General features: G+C 50.0%; 2 protein-coding genes across 4 annotated transcripts in view; both read right to left on the bottom strand.

Annotated features, from left to right (window-relative positions):
* Positions 1 to 1,265: 1,265 nt before the first annotated feature.
* On the bottom strand, positions 1,266 to 15,772 carry LOC136960167 (zinc finger protein AEBP2-like). Of its 3 annotated transcripts, none has more exons than XM_067254531.1 (8): positions 15,179 to 15,772; positions 14,108 to 14,324; positions 13,770 to 13,877; positions 13,358 to 13,541; positions 12,500 to 12,642; positions 11,826 to 11,893; positions 11,050 to 11,163; positions 1,266 to 1,933 (listed from the first exon to the last, which is right to left on the bottom strand). In XM_067254531.1, the coding sequence occupies exons 1-8, from the start codon at positions 15,700 to 15,702 to the stop codon at positions 1,921 to 1,923; spliced, it is 1,371 nt and encodes a 456-aa protein (XP_067110632.1). In that variant the 5' UTR covers positions 15,703 to 15,772; the 3' UTR covers positions 1,266 to 1,920. The 3 variants fall into 3 exon arrangements, with proteins under 3 accessions (XP_067110632.1, XP_067110634.1, XP_067110635.1); XM_067254533.1 differs by having other exon boundaries at positions 12,500 to 12,624; XM_067254534.1 differs by lacking the exons at positions 1,266 to 1,933; positions 11,826 to 11,893 and having other exon boundaries at positions 11,054 to 11,163.
* A 1,748-nt stretch (positions 15,773 to 17,520) lies between these two features.
* LOC136960429 (pleckstrin homology domain-containing family A member 5-like) overlaps positions 17,521 to 20,451 on the bottom strand; it is a 39,899-nt gene continuing 36,968 nt past the window's right edge. The window contains 4 exon segments of the mRNA XM_067254926.1: positions 17,521 to 18,402; positions 18,496 to 18,566; positions 18,858 to 19,066; positions 20,095 to 20,171. Coding sequence (XP_067111027.1) covers positions 18,499 to 18,566; positions 18,858 to 19,066; positions 20,095 to 20,171 — 354 coding nt within the window. The 3' untranslated portion in view covers positions 17,521 to 18,402; positions 18,496 to 18,498.

Here is a 20,451-nt window from a genome sequence, read left to right as displayed (position 1 = left end):
TCCTCCCAGCGCTCCTCATCTCTCCTCTTCCTCCCAGCGCTCCTCATCTCTCCTCTTCCTCCCAGCGCTCCTCATCATTAGACCTGTGAAGACTCAGTATTGTGTCTGAGACTGTGGAGGTTTAGACCTGTGAAGACTCAGTATTGTGTCTGAGACTGTGGAGGTTTAGACCTGTGAAGACTCAGTATTGTGTCTGAGACTGTGGAGGTTAGACCTGTGAAGACTCAGTATTGTGTCTGACCCAGCAGGCAGAACACCCTGGAGCTCTTCAGGGTGTTCTGCCTGCTGAAGCGTGGCTGATTATTCACTCTGATCTGTCCCTGCCAAACACACTGGACAACACCACCTGACCCTCCTTATACCCATGCATCAGGGATCTACAGCAGTGTGTGTTTGTGTGTGTATGTGTGCATATCTCTCTGACATTTAGCTGTTTCTGTGTTGGCTGTTTAAGCTGACATGAACTCAAATCAGCCAAGGATGGATTTTTAAATAATAATACAGGACAAGACCTTAAATCCCGTAGGATATTTTGCAGGATAGCAAAGAGGTCAGGAAGGCATTAAGGTTGTTGTGTCGAAGCTTTTTGTTCCTGCAGGGGGGAATGTAAATACCACTTCAGAATGTTGAGGATCAATAGAACATGGACATGGTTATCATCATGACAACACCCCCCCACCCCCACAACAAGCCTCCCCCCTCTCATCCAGCAGCATTATGCTGAGAGGGTCACAACACTTCATCACCTGTGGTCATTAAGCTGTAAACTCTTCACACCACATACAGGTAGACACAAATATACACACACCAAGCCCAGCCCAACCTAGGAGAGGAGAGATGATGAGCTTGTGTCTGGGCTTGTTGGAGGCAGTCTGGCCAGGCGGAAACCCCAGATCTGTGGATCATCGGGTGCTCTCTGCAGCATTATCATGGACGACAGGGGAGAAGAGGGGAGACAGGGGAGGAGAGACAGGGGAGGAGAGGGGAGACAGGGGAGGAGAGGGGAGACAGGGGAGGAGAGGGGGAGACAGGGGAGGAGAGACAGGGGAGGAGAGGGGGAGACAGGGGAGGAGAGGGGAGACAGGGGAGAAGAGGGGAGGAGAGGGGGAGACAGGGGAGGAGAGACAGGGGAGGAGAGGGGAGACAGGGGAGGACAGGGGGAGCCAGGGGAGGGAGAGGGGAAGACATGCACCAAACGCCCAGGCCAGATTCAAACCCTGTCCTCTGCAGTAAGGCTTCAGCACCTGAGACAGACACAACCACCATTATCTTCAACACTGTTTTCTGTTTTATTAAAAAGTCAAGTTAATGTTAATAAACCGGTACACACACACACACACACACACATCCACACACACCTCTGCAGTACAGTCCATCTTCTGTTACAACATGCTGGTCTAGAACACACACTCAGCTCTGGGACCCTTATTACTGACACTTCCTGCACACACACAGAAAGACACGAAGACTGGCGTTCTTCTAACCCTAACCCTTCTGCACCATCATCATCATCATCTGATGGTACACAGGCACTGTGACATCAAAAACTATAATTCTATCACAATGTACAATTGCAATATTTTAAAACATCTATATTAAAAACACAATAGAGCAGAGAAAATACAACCGTATCTACACTTAAATCTGCAGGTATAAAAATATATTACAAATCTTCAGAGGTATTTACAGTTTTCTCTACGTAGAGATCAGGATGCCGGTGGACAGGCTAATGACCTCTGACCCCCAGGAGAGATGTGACCCCCCCTGAGGGCATGAACCCTGAGAGGCTGGAAGGATGGAGGGGTGGAGGAAGGAGAGATGAAGGAAGGAGGGGTGAAGGATTGCAGAAGGAAAATGTTGAGTTGCTTGACAGCTCATGTTCTCTCCTGGCAGGGCAGCAGGATGTGACACTTCTTGTCTCTAGAAGAACATCCTGTGAAGTGGAAGAGGAGGTCAGCTGGTCTCAGGTCACACACCCTCATACACACACTAACACACCCTCATACACACACTAACACACCCTCATACACACACTAACACACCCTCATTTGTGCTAGGCGACTTTAACAAAGGCAATCTCACTCAAGAACTCCCAAAATATAGACAATTCATCAAATGCCCTACCAGAGAAGGAAACACCTTGGATCACTGCTACTCTACAATCAGCAAAGCATACCATGCGGTCCCCCGAGCAGCACTGGGTCACTCTGACCACGCCATGGTCCACCTGATTCCTGCATACAGGCAGAAGCTAAAGCGCTGTAAGCCTGCTGTGAGGACATCAAAACAGTGGACCAGTGAAGCTATGGAGGATCTGCACTGACTGGGACATGTTCACGACTGCTACCAATAGTCTGGATGAGCTCACAGAGGCTGTGACATCATACATCAGCTTCTACTCAGCCATCATTGAGTCCATCCTCACCTCCTCCATCACCGTCTGGTACGCTGCTGCCACTGCCAAGGACAAGAGAAGACTGCAGCGTATCATCCGTACTGCTGAGAAGGTGATTGGCTGCAATCTGCCTACCCTCGAGGACCTGCACACCTCGAGGACCCTGAGGCGAGCGAGGAAGATTGTGGCCGACTCCTCCCACCCTGGTCACTCCCTGTTTCAGTCACTCCCCTCCGGCAGAAGGCTGCGGTCTATCAGGACCAATACCTCACGCCACAAAAACAGTTTCTTCCCTTCCGCTGTTGGCCTCTTCAACAAGGCCAAGGGACCACACTGACTCAAATGACTTCTTGCTTAAAACACTCTGCTTTTGCACTGCACCACAACATGGTATCTTGTACATTTGTATTTTTTGTAATATTTGTATTTTTGTATTGTAATTTACGGCAACTTATATTTTATTGTATATTTAATTCTATTCTTATCCCACTTAGTACTGCTAGTTTATGTACCCTTAGTATAGTTAGTCCACATATTTAAATTTTAGGTATATGTTTATTGTATGCACCTTCCTGCCAAAGCAAATTCCTTGTCTGTGCAAACTTTCATGGCGAATAAATCCCTTTCTGATTATGATTCTGATTCTGATAACTCTGCCTAGAAAGGCCCTACATGCCCCAAACTTGGTCTGGTCTGCTCATCAGAGTCCCCTCTACGGGCGTGTTTTGGATTGGATTTGTAAAAATTTGACCATATTTGTCTTCCCTTTTTGTCCGGCCCATAACTCTGCCTAGAAACGCCCTACATGCCCCAAACTTGGTCTGGTCTACTCATCAGAGTCCCCTCTACGGGCGTGTTTTGGATTGGATAAAAAAAAAAATTGACCATATTTGTCTTCCCTTTTTGTCCGGCCCATAACTCTGCCTAGAAACGCCCTACAAGCCCCAAACTTGGTCTGGTCTGCTCATCAGAGTCCCCTCTACGGGCGTGTTTTGGATTGGATTTAAAAAATAATTGACCATATTTGTCTCTATTGTCTGTTCTGTATATCCCAGCATCAAATGATTCTGACTGTACACTAAGGGCACTAGTATGAGTAAGCACAGTAAGTTTCAGGCATGTGATACTTTCCTAGTCAGGGTTAGCAGGGGGTGCATTTCATGGCAAGAAGGAATACAACAAGCCTGTCGTGAAATGCACCCCCCTCTATTGCCTGTTCTGTATATCCCAGCATCAAATGATTCTTACTGTACACTGATGGCACTAGTATGAGTAAGCACAGTAAGTTTTAGGCATGTAACACTTTCCTAGTCAGGGTTAGTAGGGGGTGCATTAAGCCTGTCGTGAAATGCACCCCCCTTATTGTCTGTTCTGTATATCCCAGCATCAAATGATTCTTACTGTAAGTAAGTAAGTAAGTAAGTAAGTAAGTAAGTTTCAGGCATGTAACACTGAATTGGATTTTTTTTAAATTGACCATATTTGTCTTCCCTTTTTGTCCGGCCCATAACTCTGCCTAGAAAGGCCTTACATGCCCCAAACTTGGTCTGGTCTACTCATCAGAGTCCCCTCTACGGGCGTGTTTTGGATTGGATTTTAAGATTTTTTACCATATTTGTCCTCGCTTTTTGTCCAGCCCATAACTCTGCCTAGAAAGGCCCTACATGCCCCAAACTTGGTCTGGTCTGCTCATCAGAGCCCCCTCTACGGGCGTGTTTTGGATTGGATTTTGATATTTTTTACCATATTTTTTAAATGCACCCCCCTTTATTGTCTGTTCAGGTATATCCCAGCATCAAATGATTCTTACTGTACACTGAGGGCACTAGTATGAGTGACCACAGTAAGTTTCAGGCATGTGACACTTTCCTAGTCAGAGTTAGCAGGGGGTGCATTTCATGGCAAGAAGGAATACAACAAGCCTGTCGTGAAATGCACCCTCCTCTATTGTCTGTTCTGTATATCCCAGCATCAAATGATTCTGACTGTACACTGAGGGCACTAGTATGAGTAAGCACAGTAAGTTTCAGGCATGTGACACTTTCCTAGTCAGGGTTAGCAGGGGGTGCATTTCATGGCAAGAAGGAATACAACAAGCCTGTCGTGAAATGCACCCCCCTCTATTGCCTGTTCTGTATATCCCAGCATCAAATGATTCTTACTGTACACTGAGGGCACTAGTATGAGTAAGCACAGTAAGTTTCAGGCATGTAACACTTTCCTAGTCAGGGTTAGTAGGGGGTGCATTAAGCCTGTCGTGAAATGAACCCCCCTTATTGTCTGTTCTGTATATCCCAGCATCAAATGATTCTTACTGTAAGTAAGTAAGTAAGTAAGTTTCAGGCATGTAACACTGAATTGGATTTAAAAAAAAATTGACCATATTTGTCCTCCCTTTTTGTCCAGCCCATAACTCTGCCTAGAAAGGCCCTACATGCCCCAAACTTGGTCTGGTCTGCTCATCAGAGTCCCCTCTACGGGCGTGTTTTGGATGGGATTTTAAGAATTTGGACCATATTTGTCCTCCCTTTTTGTCCAGCCCATAACTCTGCCTAGAAAGGCCCTACATGCCCCAAACTTGGTCTGGTCTGCTCATCAGAGTCCCCTCTACGGGCGTGTTTTGGATTAGATTAAAAAAATAATTGACCATATTTGTCTTCCCTTTTTGTCCGGCCCATAACTCTGCCTAGAAAGGCCCTACATGCCCCAAACTTGGTCTGGTCTGCTCATCAGAGTCCCCTCTACGGGCGTGTTTTGGATTGGATTTAAAAAATAATTGACCATATTTGTCTTCCCTTTTTGTCCGGCCCATAACTCTGCCTAGAAACGCCCTACATGCCCCAAACTTGGTCTGGTCTACTCATCAGAGTCCCCTCTACGGGCGTGTTTTGGATTGGATTTTAGAAAAAATTGACCATATTTGTCTTCCCTTTTTGTCCGGCCCATAACTCTGCCTAGAAAGGCCCTACATGCCCCAAACTTGGTCTGGTCTGCTCATCAGAGTCCCCTCTACGGGCGTGTTTTGGATTGGATTTTGATATTTTTTACCATATTTTTCTTCCCTTTTTGTCCGGCCCATAACTCTGCCTAGAAAGGCCTTACATGCCCCAAACTTGGTCTGGTCTACTCATCAGAGTCCCCTCTACGGGCGTGTTTTGGATTGGATTTTAAGATTTTTTACCATATTTGTCCTCCCTTTTTGTCCAGCCCATAACTCTGCCTAGAAAGGCCCTATATGCCCCAAACTTGGTCTGGTCTGCTCATCAGAGTCCCCTCTACGGGCGTGTTTTGGATTGGATTTAAAAAATAATTGACCATATTTGTCTTCCCTTTTTGTCCGGCCCATAACTCTGCCTAGAAACGCCCTACATGCCCCAAACTTGGTCTGGTCTACTCATCAGAGTCCCCTCTACGGGCGTGTTTTGGATTGGATTTTAGAAAAAATTGACCATATTTGTCTTCCCTTTTTGTCCGGCCCATAACTCTGCCTAGAAAGGCCCTACATGCCCCGAACTTGGTCTGGTCTGCTCATCAGAGTCCCCTCTACGGGCGTGTTTTGGATGGGATTTTAAGATTTTTTACCATATTTGTCCTCCCTTTTTGTCCAGCCCATAACTCTGCCTAGAAAGGCCCTACATGCCCCAAACTTGGTCTGGTCTGCTCATCAGAGACCCCTCTACGGGCGTGTTTTGGATTGGATTTTGATATTTTTTACCATATTTGTCTTCCCTTTTTGTCCGGCCCATAACTCTGCCTAGAAAGGCCTTACATGCCCCAAACTTGGTCTGGTCTACTCATCAGAGTCCCCTCTACGGGCGTGTTTTGGATTGGATTTTAAGATTTTTTACCATATTTGTCCTCCCTTTTTGTCCAGCCCATAACTCTGCCTAGAAAGGCCCTACATGCCCCAAACTTGGTCTGGTCTGCTCATCAGAGTCCCCTCTACGGGCGTGTTTTGGATTAGATTAAAAAAATAATTGACCATATTTGTCTTCCCTTTTTGTCCGGCCCATAACTCTGCCTAGAAAGGCCCTACATGCCCCAAACTTGGTCTGGTCTGCTCATCAGAGTCCCCTCTACGGGCGTGTTTTGGATTGGATTAAAAAAATAATTGACCATATTTGTCTTCCCTTTTTGTCCGGCCCATAACTCTGCCTAGAAACGCCCTACATGCCCCAAACTTGGTCTGGTCTACTCATCAGAGTCCCCTCTACGGGCGTGTTTTGGATTGGATTTTAGAAAAAATTGACCATATTTGTCTTCCCTTTTTGTCCGGCCCATAACTCTGCCTAGAAAGGCCCTACATGCCCCAAACTTGGTCTGGTCTACTCATCAGAGTCCCCTCTACGGGCGTGTTTTGGATTGGATTTTAGAAAAAATTGACCATATTTGTCTTCCCTTTTTGTCCGGCCCATAACTCTGCCTAGAAAGGCCCTACATGCCCCAAACTTGGTCTGGTCTGCTCATCAGAGTCCCCTCTACGGGCGTGTTTTGGATTGGATTTTGATATTTTTTACCATATTTTTCTTCCCTTTTTGTCCGGCCCATAACTCTGCCTAGAAAGGCCTTACATGCCCCAAACTTGGTCTGGTCTACTCATCAGAGTCCCCTCTACGGGCGTGTTTTGGATTGGATTTTAAGATTTTTTACCATATTTGTCCTCCCTTTTTGTCCAGCCCATAACTCTGCCTAGAAAGGCCCTACATGCCCCGAACTTGGTCTGGTCTGCTCATCAGAGTCCCCTCTACGGGCGTGTTTTGGATGGCATTTCTAAGATTTTTTACCATATTTGTCCTCCCTTTTTGTCCAGCCCATAACTCTGCCTAGAAAGGCCCTACATGCCCCAAACTTGGTCTGGTCTGCTCATCAGAGTCCCCTCTACGGGCGTGTTTTGGATTAGATTAAAAAAATAATTGACCATATTTGTCTTCCCTTTTTGTCCGGCCCATAACTCTGCCTAGAAAGGCCTTACATGCCCCAAACTTGGTCTGGTCTACTCATCAGAGTCCCCTCTACGGGCGTGTTTTGGATTGGATTTTAAGATTTTTTACCATATTTGTCCTCCCTTTTTGTCCAGCCCATAACTCTGCCTAGAAAGGCCCTACATGCCCCAAACTTGGTCTGGTCTGCTCATCAGAGTCCCCTCTACGGGCGTGTTTTGGATTGGATTTAAAAAATAATTGACCATATTTGTCTTCCCTTTTTGTCCGGCCCATAACTCTGCCTAGAAACGCCCTACATGCCCCAAACTTGGTCTGGTCTACTCATCAGAGTCCCCTCTACGGGCGTGTTTTGGATTGGATTTTAGAAAAAATTGACCATATTTGTCTTCCCTTTTTGTCCGGCCCATAACTCTGCCTAGAAAGGCCCTACATGCCCCGAACTTGGTCTGGTCTGCTCATCAGAGTCCCCTCTACGGGCGTGTTTTGGATGGGATTTTAAGATTTTTTACCATATTTGTCCTCCCTTTTTGTCCAGCCCATAACTCTGCCTAGAAAGGCCCTACATGCCCCGAACTTGGTCTGGTCTGCTCATCAGAGTCCCCTCTACGGGCGTGTTTTGGATTGGATTTTGATATTTTTTACCATATTTTTCTTCCCTTTTTGTCCGGCCCATAACTCTGCCTAGAAAGGCCTTACATGCCCCAAACTTGGTCTGGTCTACTCATCAGAGTCCCCTCTACGGGCGTGTTTTGGATTGGATTTTAAGATTTTTTACCATATTTGTCCTCCCTTTTTGTCCAGCCCATAACTCTGCCTAGAAAGGCCCTACATGCCCCGAACTTGGTCTGGTCTGCTCATCAGAGTCCCCTCTACGGGCGTGTTTTGGATGGCATTTTAAGATTTTTTACCATATTTGTCCTCCCTTTTTGTCCAGCCCATAACTCTGCCTAGAAAGGCCCTACATGCCCCAAACTTGGTCTGGTCTGCTCATCAGAGTCCCCTCTACGGGCGTGTTTTGGATTAGATTAAAAAAATAATTGACCATATTTGTCTTCCCTTTTTGTCCGGCCCATAACTCTGCCTAGAAAGGCCTTACATGCCCCAAACTTGGTCTGGTCTACTCATCAGAGTCCCCTCTACGGGCGTGTTTTGGATTGGATTTTAAGATTTTTTACCATATTTGTCCTCCCTTTTTGTCCAGCCCATAACTCTGCCTAGAAAGGCCCTACATGCCCCAAACTTGGTCTGGTCTGCTCATCAGAGTCCCCTCTCCGGGCGTGTTTTGGATTGGATTTAAAAAATAATTGACCATATTTGTCTTCCCTTTTTGTCCGGCCCATAACTCTGCCTAGAAACGCCCTACATGCCCCAAACTTGGTCTGGTCTACTCATCAGAGTCCCCTCTACGGGCGTGTTTTGGATTGGATTTTAGAAAAAATTGACCATATTTGTCTTCCCTTTTTGTCCGGCCCATAACTCTGCCTAGAAAGGCCCTACATGCCCCGAACTTGGTCTGGTCTGCTCATCAGAGTCCCCTCTACGGGCGTGTTTTGGATGGGATTTTAAGATTTTTTACCATATTTGTCCTCCCTTTTTGTCCAGCCCATAACTCTGCCTAGAAAGGCCCTACATGCCCCAAACTTGGTCTGGTCTGCTCATCAGAGTCCCCTCTACGGGCGTGTTTTGGATTGGATTTTAAGATTTTTGACCATATTTGTCCTCCCTTTTTGTCCAGCCCATAACAGACTTTTCAAGAGGCAGAATCCCCGCAAAGCAGCTGGGCCGGACTCTGTCTCTCCAGCCACCCTCAAGCACTGCGCTGACCAGCTGTCTCCGGTGTTTACCTACATCTTTAACACCTCCCTTGAGACATGCCATGTGCCAGCCTGTCTCAAGTCCTCCACCATCATCCCTGTGCACAAAAAGCCACGGCCAACAGGACATAATGACTACAGACCCGTCGCCCTGACCTTTGTGGTAATGAAGTCTTTCGAGCGCCTGGTGCTGGCACACCTTAAATCCATCACTGACCCTCTACTGGACCCCCTGCAGTTTGCCTACAGAGCCAACAGGTCTGTGGACGATCCACTTCACCCTACAGCACCTGGACTCCCCAACATCCTATGCCAGGATCCTGTTTGTGGACTTCAGCTCTGCCTTCAATACCATCATCCCCGCCCTGCTTCAGGACAAGCTCTCCCAGCTGAACGTGCCTGATTCCACCTGCAGGTGGATCACAGACTTCCTGTCTGACAGGAAGCAGTGCGGGGACCACAAGTCTCTGACTCCCGGTCCATCAGCACCGGATCACCTTAGGGCTGCGTCCTTTCTCCACTGCTCTTCTCCCTGTACACCAACAGTTGCACCTCCAGTCATCCGTCCGTCAAACTCCTGAAGTTTGCGGACGACACCACCCTTATTGGGCTCATCTCTGGTGGAGACGAGTCTGATTATAGGTGGGAAGCGGCCAACCTGGTGACCTGGTGCAGCCAGAACAACTTAGAGCTCAATGCTCTTAAGACAGTGGAGATGGTTGTGGACTTCAGGAGGAACACAGCCCCACTCACCCCCATCACCCTGTGTGACTCCCCAGTCAACACTGTGGAGTCCTTCCGCTTCCTGGGCACTATCCTCTCCCAGGACCTCAAGTGGGAACTGAACATCAGCTCCCTCATCAAGAAAGCACAACAGAGGATGTACTTCCTTCGGCAGCTGAAGAAGTTCAACCTGCCAAAGACAATGATGGTGCACTTCTACTCAGCCATCATTGAGTCCATCCTCACCTCCTCCATCACCGTCTGGTACGCTGCTGCCACTGCCAAGGACAAGAGCAGACTGCAGCGTATCATCCGTACTGCTGAGAAGGTGATTGGCTGCAATCTGCCTACCCTCGAGGACCTGAACACCTCGAGGACCCTGAGGCGAGCGAGGAAGATTGTGGCCGACTCTTCCCATCCTGGACACTCCCTGTTTCAGTCACTCCCCTCCGGCAGAAGGCTGCGGTCCATCAGGACCAATACCTCACGCCACAAAAACAGTTTCTTCCCTTCCGCTGTTGGCCTCTTCAACAAGGCCAAGGGACCACACTGACTCTAATGACTTCTTTCTTAAAACACATTACAACATGGTATCTTGTACATTTGTATTTTTTGTAATATTTGTATTTTTGTATTTTTATATTGTAATTTACGGCAATTTATATTTTATTTTATTGTATACTTAATTCTATTCTAATCCCACTTAGTACTGCTAGTTTATGTACCCTTAGTATAGTTAGTCCACATATTTAAATTTTAGGTATATGTTTATTGTATGCACCTTCCTGCCAAAGCAAATTCCTTGTCTGTGCAAACTTTCATGGCGAATATATCCCATTCTGATTCTGATACACACACTAACACACACACCCAGTGGCTGCCTCCCAGGGTTACCTGTAGATGCTGGGGGCTAGCTGCATACCTGTAGATGCTGGGGGCTAGCTGCATACCTGTAGATGCTGGGGGCTAGCTGCATACCTGTAGATGCTGGGGGCTAGCTGCATAACTTTAGATGCTGGGGGCTAGCTGCATACCTGTAGATGCTGGGGGCTAGCTGCATAACTTTAGATGCTGGGGGCTAGCTGTATACCTTTAGATGCTGGGGGCTAGCTGCATACCTGTAAATGCTGGGGGCTAGCTGCATACCTGTAGATGCTGGGGGCTAGCTGCATACCTGTAGATGCTGGGGGCTAGCTGCACAGCTGTGTCTGGGGGCAGCTGGGACAGGTGGACCACCTTGGTCTTCTGCTGGGGCCGCTCGCTCTCACTCACCCACACATCAGCCAGGCTGGGGGGGGCAGGTAGACACACCATATGAGGACAAGGACATACAACTTCAACACTAAACAAGCCTGCAGAGAGGAGAGGTGGAGGAAGAGAGCTGGAGGAGAGGGGAGGAGGAGAGAGGAGAGGGTGGAGGAGAGGAGAGGAGAAGAGAGGGTGGAGGAGGAGAGGAGGGGAGAAGAGAGGGTGGAGGAGGGGAGAGGAGAGGGTGGAGGAGGAGAAGAGAGGGTGGAGGAGGGGAGAGGGTGGAGGAGGAGGGGAGGGGAGAAGAGAGGGTGGAGGAGGAGGGGAGGGGAGAAGAGAGGGTGGAGGAGGAGGGGAGGGGAGAAGAGAGGGTGTAGGAGGAGAGGAGGGGAGAAGAGAGGGTGGCGGAGGAGGGGAGAAGAGAGGGTGGAGGAGGAGGGGAGGGGAGAAGAGAAGGTGGCGGAGGAGGGGAGAGGGTGGAGGAGGAGGGGAGAAGAGAGGGTGGCGGAGGAGGGGAGGGGAGAGGGTGGAGGAGGAGAGGAGAGGAGGGGAGAAGAGAGGGTGGAGGAGGAGGGGAGAAGAGAGGGTGGAGGAGGAGGGGAGAGGGAGGAGGAGGGGAGAGGGTGGAGGAGGAGAGGAGGGGAGAGGGTGGAGGAGGAGGGGAGAGGGTGGAGGAGGAGGATGATGGAGAGGGTTTCTCACATGTCCTCAGGTGTCCAGTGCAGCAGAACCTTCACCTTCCCACTGTCCTCCTTCCTCCTGGCTATCACCTGCACGGGGAGAGGGATGAGGAGAGGAGAGAGGGATGAGGAGAAAGGGGTGAGGGATGAAGAGAGGAGAGAGGGAGGAGGAGAGGAGAGAGGGAGGAGGGATGAGGAGAGGGATGAGGAGGAGGAGAGAGGGATGAGAAGGAGAAGAGAGGGATGAGGGAGGAGAGGAGAGGGATGAGGGAGGAGGAGAGAAGGATGAGGGAGGAGAGAGGGATGAGAGGAGAGAGGGATGAAAGAGGAGAGGAGAGAGGGATGAGGGAGGAGGAGAGAAGAGAGGGAGGAGAGAAGAGAGGGATAAGGGAGGAGAGAGGGATGAGGAGAGGAGAGAAGGATGAGGGAGGAGGAGAGGAGAGAAGGATGAGGGAGGAGAGAGGGATGAGGGAGGAGAGAGGGATGAGGAGAGGAGAGAAGGATGAGGGAGGAGGAGAGAAGGATGAGGGAGGAGAGGAGAGAGGGATGAGAGAGGGATAAGGGATGAGAGAGGGATGAGGGAGGAGGAGAGAGGGATGAAAGTCTGCTGGAGCAGGAGTGTGTATGAGTGTGTGAGAGAGAGAGAGTATGTGTCTGAGTGTGTGTGTGTGTGTGTGTGTGTGTGTGTGTGTGTACCGTGCTGTGGAACACCACGCTGTGTCCGTGTCCCTGGCTCTCGATGTGTGTGGCCAGGTTCAGGCAGATGGCGCGGTGCCGGATGGCGTCCATCGTCATGGCGTCGAAGAAGTCGTGCGGGCGCGCTGGAGCGAGAGAGCAGACTGGGGTGAGAGAGGAGGTCAGAGGTCAACCAGGGTCACAGGTCAACCAGGGTCACATGTCAGAGGGAAGCCAATCAGATGTGTGTGTGTGTGTATGTGTATAGTATGTGTGTGTTTGTGCGTCTGTGTGTGTGTCTTTGTGTGTGTGTGCGTGCGTATAGTGTGTGTGCATGTGTAGTGTGTGTGTGTGCATGTGTATAGTGTGTGTGTGTGTGCATGCGTATAGTGTGTGTGCGTGCGTATAGTGTGTGTGCGTGCGTGTGCATGTGTAGTGTGTGTGTGTGCATGTGTATAGTGTGTGTGTGTGCATGCGTATAGTGTGTGTGTGCATGTGTAGTGTGTGTGTGTGCGCATGTGTATAGTGTGTGTGTGTGCAGTGTGTGCGTGTGCATGTGAAGTATGTGTGTGTGCATGTGTATAGTGTGTGTGTGTGTGCATGTGTATAGTGTGTGTGCGTGCGTATAGTGTGTGTGTGTGCATGTGTAGTGTGTGTGTGTGTGCATGTGTATAGTGTGTGCGTGTGTGCGTATAGTGTGTGCGTGTGTGTATAGTGTGTGCGTGTGTATAGTGTGTGTGTGCGTGCGTATAGTGTGTGCGTGTGTGCATGTGTATAGTGTGTGTGCATGTGTATAGTGTGTGTGCATGTGTATAGTGTGTGCGTGTGTGTATAGTGTGTGTGTGCGTGCGTTTAGTGTGTGCGTGTGTGTCTACATACGTAAGGACCTCCTCCGTTTGTTCTTCAGCTTCCTCCTCTTGTTAAGCCCCGCCTTTGAGGGAGATTCCTCCTTCCCCCTGCTCTGATTGGCCAGCTTGGAACTCTGGGCGCTGAAGTGAGTGGGCACATGGCGCGCTAGCCCCCCCTGGGAGGCAAAGGTGGCACTGCAGCCCCCCACCACACACTGCGCACACACACACACTGTGTATTAAACACACACTGCGCACACACACACACTGTGTATTAAACACACACTGTGTATTAAACACAACTTCTTCAAACTTATTTTTGTAGGAACGTGTGAGAGTGTGCTACTCATGAACCTGAGAGAGAGAGACAAAGAGAGAGAGAGAGAGAGAGAGAGAGAGAGAGAGAGAGAGAGAGAGAGAGAGAGAGAGATGTGGGGGGTCACCTTGAAGGGCTTGTCTCCGCTGTGTGACAGCATGTGTCTCTGGAGCCAGCTCTGACTGGTGGATGGCGTGTTGAACACCTTACAGCCCTTCCACAGACACACAAACACCTGTAGCACACACACACACACACACCTAGGTTAAACACACTGCTCAGTGTGGGTCTGTGTGAGGTGAAAGAGAAAGGATAGAAAGGAGAGAGAGAGAGAGAGAGAGAGAGAGAGGGAGGGAGGGAGGGAGGAGAAATAAGGAGAGAAAGGAGGAGAGCACTGGGGAAAAGGAGAGAGGAGGAGAGGGAGAGGAGGAGAGGGAGAGGAGGAGAGCCAGGATCAGAACTGACCCCTCCTGTCTGGGTGTGTCCGTGGGCAGCCCTCAGGTGCTCCGCCCTCAGGTGCTCCGCCAGGTCGGGGCTGGAGAGGAAGCCCTGCAAGCAGCCGTCCCAGAGGCAGGCGTAGCCCTTGCTGCCCCCAGATATCCCCGCTCCACCGTGCATCATGGCCGGGGTGGAGCGCCCGCTGGACAGGGTGCTCTCCTGGTCCACCAGGGGGCTGCTGATACTGAGGGGGGGGGGGGGGGGGGGGGGGGTGTTAGTCTGCTTAAACACACACACACTCTCACCAACACACACACACCTCAGGTCTCCAGCTGCTTCGGTGCTGGGTGCCAGAAGGGGAACAACAGTTACATTGAAACCCTGCAGCTGCTCTACCACTCCCTCCTCTACCCCTCCCCCCTCCCTCCTCTATCCCTCCCTCCTCGTGTCGGTGGGGGGGTGTAGGTGCTGATGGGGTGACAGACAGCCACACAGAAGCCTCCTATCTGATCTGTCACATTGTGTATGACTCACAATGTGACAATTTATGAGTGTGTGTGTGTAAGAATTTTAGCATGTTTCGACTCCCCAATCCATTTCCAACACGTAGCTGACCACAAAGGCACTACCTGTTAGTGTGTGTATGCGTGCATGTGTGTGAACGGATGTAATCTTCAATTGAGCAGACACGCTGATGACTGTGCTGTTGCCTTCTGGGAAACTGGCTTCTTCTTCCTTAACGTGACTACAGACTGAGACTTCACACTGAATAGCAGCTACCGACTTCAGGACACCGGGAGTTTTCCATTCCCTACTTTTGTCAAATCTCTACGGAACAACAAAAGACCTCGAGCGCACCGCTGATCTCCGGGTGCAGATGCTTTGTAACGGAACAAACTCTTATCAAGACGCTGGAAACCAATACATGCTGCTTGCGCGGAACTGGAAAGCTCGCAACCACACTTAGGTTGTAATTTAGAGACGATTAAGGGATATCCTACTGGAAAAAGGAAAATTAAACGTAATGTAAACATAAGCAACCTCCCGCGGGGGGTCTAACCGCTGACCGTTCTCTAGGTTTATCAATAATCCACCGACCTGTCCTCGGAATCCATTCGGCTCAGTGGTTCCCCATCCGAGGACGAGATCTCCAAACTTGCCCGTCTCTTGATTCCGTGATCGCTTTTCTCGGTACAATCGTCTCTAGTCTTCAGGTCGCTGGGAGGCGAGGGCACGCTCGAGGGAGGCGAGGGCACGCTCTCCTCTCTTTGTTCTTCTTTCAGCCCCCTCGAGCTCTCCACGGGATCAGAGCTGCTCGGTGGACGCTCATGCTCGGGACTGTTCCCCGGTACAGAGAGTTCACAGCCCATTTCCCGTTCTCCGTTTCTCAAAACCGTTTCTTTAGAGGCATAGGAATCTGGAGACGGTTTCTCGTGCTCCTCTCCGCCGCCGTGTCCGTCGTTAACGTCCATTTCTAAACCATTCTCGTTGTCACCCGGTTCCTGTTTCGAATCTGGGAGGCCCCGTGTCTTCTCACCGTCTTCCCCGGTGTCCCCGGTACCGTTATGGTCACCAGTATATGGACTATCTTGATCGGTTCCGTCGGTTGTTGCCGCAGCCATAATTTTAGCACCAAATGTAGCTGTTTAGAGAAGTTGTTAATGTGGTTCGTCCCCCCTCTCTCTCCTCTCTCTCTCTCTCTCTCTCTGCCTACCACTCACCACCGGGCTGGGAGAACGAAAGGGGAGGAGAAACGTGACGTGACTGTCCGCATTGTCGCCTCTCCACGTGGTCTAACAAACAGAAAACTGATCCAGAATGCTGAAAAAGCACTATTTATTCCGACGGAAGTGGCGCCAAGCCTGGCCTTTTTTCACAGCAGGCATTCACTATAAGATTATTTAAAAACAATCAACTCGTTCCTCATTTAGATTTGATTTTAAACACGGTAGAGAAAGAGCGTGTTGGTTGGGCGACTGGAGAGGATTGTCCGGTGATAGTATTGATCACCGTGTTAAGATGAACCTTTTGACATATGAAACATATTTCTACTTTTGTAAATTAAACAAAAAACAAAACTATTTTACTGCAACACGGTGTAAAGAACCATCTCTACAGTGCAGTGACAATAGCTGGAATTTACCTTGTTCAGCCTAGTGCTTTAGAAGGGATGTGTGTATGTATTTTGTCATCATGACACATTTTCAATACACAATGGATAAAGAACTTCAACATTTAATTTATTTCTCATGATATAAAACAGATGATAGGAACATTTGCATATTGACTCTAATAACTTTTATAATGTTATAATATCAGCTCTTGTCAGGCTATGGTGTACATCATTTACACAACAAACTTTTTTTTACAATTTGTACATGTTTCTAAGTCCTGGTGTAACAAAAATCCATCTTATTGCTTTTTATATTCTAGTCTGCAGTCTGATCAACAACTTCAAACTAGACAGAACAAAACACAACCCTACGTTTCATACACGTCCGTCTATACGTTAACTAGCAGTAGAGCACTCCACTGGAATACTCCCTGTCACTGACCATCAGATAAATAAACCCAGTCTTACTCAAATATAAAACTCTCCTTAAGCAACGAGTGGCACCTACTGGAAGCACCAGCCCACGGAATACTTCTTTATAATATCAGGAATATTAAAAAATATGTTCGATGATAGCTTACAAACTGTGAAGGAACAGCGAGGTGCGAATATGTGAAAATATAGAAAAGGGTTCAAGTTCTGCCCTCAGCTGCAGGAAGCACCGATAGTCACTAGAGTGTCACCACACGGAGTGCGCTGCATGTGTGGAGAGGCTGGAGTTCTGCATGGGAGAGGCTGGAGCGCTGCATGTGTGGAGAGGCTGGAGTGCTGCATGGGAGAGGTTGGAGTGCTGCATGGGAGAGGCTGGAGCGCTGCCATGGGAGAGGCTGGAGCGCTGCATGGGAGAGGCTGGAGTGCTGAATGGGAGAGGCTGGAGCGCTGCATGGGAGAGGCTGGAGTGCTGCATGGGAGAGGCTGGAGCGCTGCATGGGAGAGGCTGGAGCGCTGCCATGGGAGAGGCTGGAGCGCTGCATGGGAGAGGCTGGAGTGCTGAATGGGAGAGGCTGGAGCGCTGCATGGGAGAGGCTGGAGTGCTGCATGGGAGAGGCTGGAGCGCTGCATGGGAGAGGCTGGAGCGCTGCATGGGAGACCCTGGGGTGCTGCATGGGAGAGGCTGGAGTGCTGCATGGGAGAGGCTAGAGCGCTGCCATGGGAGAGGCTGGAGTGCTGAATGGGAGAGGCTGGAGCGCTGCATGGGAGACCCTGGGGTGCTGCATGGGAGAGCCTGGGGTGCTGCATGGGAGAGGCTGGGGTGCTGCATGGGAGAGGCTGGAGCGCTGCATGGGAGAGGCTGGAGCGCTGCATGGGAGAGGCTGGAGCGCTGCATGGGAGAGGCTGGAGCGCTGAATGGGAGGCTGGAGCGCTGCATGGGAGAGGCTGGAGTGCTGCATGGGAGACCCTGGGGTGCTGCATGGGAGAGGCTGGAGCGCTGCATGGGAGAGGCTGGAGCGCTGCATGGGAGAGGCTGGAGTGCTGCATGGGAGACCCTGGGGTGCTGCATGGGAGAGGCTGGAGCGCTGCATGGGAGAGGCTGGAGCGCTGCATGGGAGAGGCTGGAGCGCTGCATGGGAGAGGCTGGAGTGCTGCATGGGAGAGGCTGGAGCGCTGCATGGGAGACCCTGGGGTGCTGCATGGGAGAGCCTGGGGTGCTGCATGGGAGACCCTGGGGTGCTGCATGGGAGAGCCTGGGGTGCTGCATGGGAGACCCTGGGGTGCTGCATGGGAGAGGCTGGAGCGCTGCATGGGAGAGGCTGGAGCGCTGCATGTGTGGAGAGGAGCCTCTAAATGCTTATAACCCTAACCCTGTACAGTCCTCCTCAGTGCTTCAAACACCTAACATATACACACCAACTGGAAACAATAACCCTGTAATAACAGGTGCAGTAGTAGTAATAATAATAACAATAATAATAATTCATTTTCTATATCTTGTCAATGATCAATACTAGTAATATCTGTGTGGGTAAGATATTGGCATCACAGTAAAAATATGTTGTCTGTCTGCATGTCTGTCTGTCTCTCTGTCTGTCTCTCAGTCTGGTTTGGTCTATGGTCTGGTATAATATGGTATACGATATATAGGCATGTGTTGTCACTCTGTAGGAGTGTAAACACGGAGCCCAGAGAGTAGACGCCATCTTGGTTCTGTGAGAGCCATCTTGGATGTTGTTGCCAAAGTCCCATCTCATTGGTCAGCAAGGTCAACACTCTGTGGGGGTAGATTCACAGCTTTACTCTATCTGCAGTTTAGGTGTTTGCTGCTTTAGATAGAGACATCTGCTAAATGATGTGGACGTCTCACCGTCTAAACACACATGAAGTGTGACCCATCTGGGAGCTGTGTGGGACTGGAGGAGGGGGGCTGGCCTTTCACTGGACACACACACATACAATCATTAACACTCAGGTGGTATTCCCCTATTAAGTTTATTTAAGTGCAGCATGGTTTAATGATGCCTGCTAGGTTCTACATATTTCACAATGTCATTGAGCTGTGTGCGTTAGACTGGGTCTGAGGTGTGTGTGTGTGGTGTGTGTGAGGTGTGTGTGTGAGGTGTGTGGTGTGTGTGGTGTGTGTGAGGTGTGTGTGTGGTGTGTGAGAGGTGTGAGGTGTGTGTGTGAGGTGTGTGGTGTGTGTGTGGTGTGTGAGGTGTGTTCTCTCACCAGACACCAGGATGTTATTGTTGTGTTTGCTGTCGTCATAAGAGACTGTAATGTTCTCCTCCTCCACCTCCTCCTGTTTCTCTTCCTCTTCCTCCTCCACCTCCTCCTGTTTCTCCTCCTCTTCCTCCTCCACCTCCTCCTGTTTCTCCTCCTCTTCCTCCTCCACCTCCTCCTGTTTCTCCTCTAGGACCTCATTTGCAGAAGGTTGTCTGGAACAGAGAGAAGGTTGTCTGGAACAGAGAGGACCAAACCAGGTCCTGACCTCTCCTGAAGTGTGCGTGTAGCCTACCTGGTCAAGGTGTGTGTGTAGCCTACCTGGTCGAGGTGTGTGTGTGTGTAGCCTACCTGGTCGAGGTGTGTGTGCGTGTAGCCTACCTGGTCGAGGTGTGTGTGTAGCCTACCTGGTCGAGGTGTGTGTGTGTGTAGCCTACCTGGTCGAGGTGTGTGTGCGTGTAGCCTACCTGGTCGAGGTGTGTGTGTAGCCTACCTGGTCGAGGTGTGTGTTTGTGTAGCCTATCTGGTCGAGGTGTGTGTGTGTGTAGCCTACCTGGTAGGGGTGTGTGTGAGTGTAGCCTACCTGGTCGAGGTGTGTGTGTAGCCTACCTGGTCGAGGTGTGTGTGTGTAGCCTACCTGGTAGGGGTGTGTGTGTGTGTGTGTAGCCTACCTGGTCGAGGTGTGTGTTTGTGTAGCCTACCTGGTCGAGGTGTGTGTTTGTAGCCTACCTGGTAGGGGTGTGTGTGTTTGTGTAGCCTATCTGGTCGAGGTGTGTGTTTGTGTAGCCTACCTGGTAGGGGTGTGTGTGTTTGTGTAGCCTATCTGGTCGAGGTGTGTGTGTGTAGCCTACCTGGTAGGGGTGTGTGTGTGTGTAGCCTACCTGGTCGAGGTGTGTGTGTGTGTAGCCTACCTGGTCGAGGTGTGTGTGTGTGTAGCCTACCTGGTCGAGGTGTGTGTTTGTGTAGCCTACCTGGTCGAAATGTGTGTGTGTGTGTAGCCTACCTGGTCGAGGTGTGTGTTTGTGTAGTCTACCTGGTAGGGGTGTGTGCGTGTGTGTAGCCTACCTGGTCGAGGTGTGTGTGTGTGTGTAGCCTACCTGGTAGGGGTGTGTGTGTGTGTGTGTAGCCTACCTGGTCGAGGTGTGTGTGTGTAGCCTACCTGGTAGGGGTGTGTGTGTGTAGCCTACCTGGTAGGAGTGTGTGTGTGTGTAGCCTACCTGGTCGAGGTGTGTGTGTAGCCTACCTGGTCGAGGTGTGTGCAGAGTTTTGGAGATCTGTTTGAGGCCTGAGGATTTCCACATCCCGGGGCGGCGCTGTCTGCTACAACACACACACACCACACACACACACCACACACACACCACACACACACATTTGTTAATCTCAGAACATATAGTGCCGGAGGTCAGTGAATCTCAGGGGTTGATGTTGGCTGGCTGTGCAGGCCAGGGTGGCTGATCCTGGGTTAAATCCCTCAGATAACCCCCAACTCCACATTTTATGTTTTTATTTTTGTATTATTATGAAAAGCCTAGACAGTTTGTTCATGGCTAGGTAGCTAGTATGTTCATGGAAGATGTGTTAACTATGGGATGGCAAC

This window comes from Osmerus mordax, chromosome 17 (genome assembly GCF_038355195.1).
Source record: "Osmerus mordax isolate fOsmMor3 chromosome 17, fOsmMor3.pri, whole genome shotgun sequence".
NCBI lineage: Eukaryota > Metazoa > Chordata > Actinopteri > Osmeriformes > Osmeridae > Osmerus > Osmerus mordax.
Note: the sequence above shows the minus strand (reverse complement) of the source record. Positions and strands in the feature narration are given on the sequence as shown.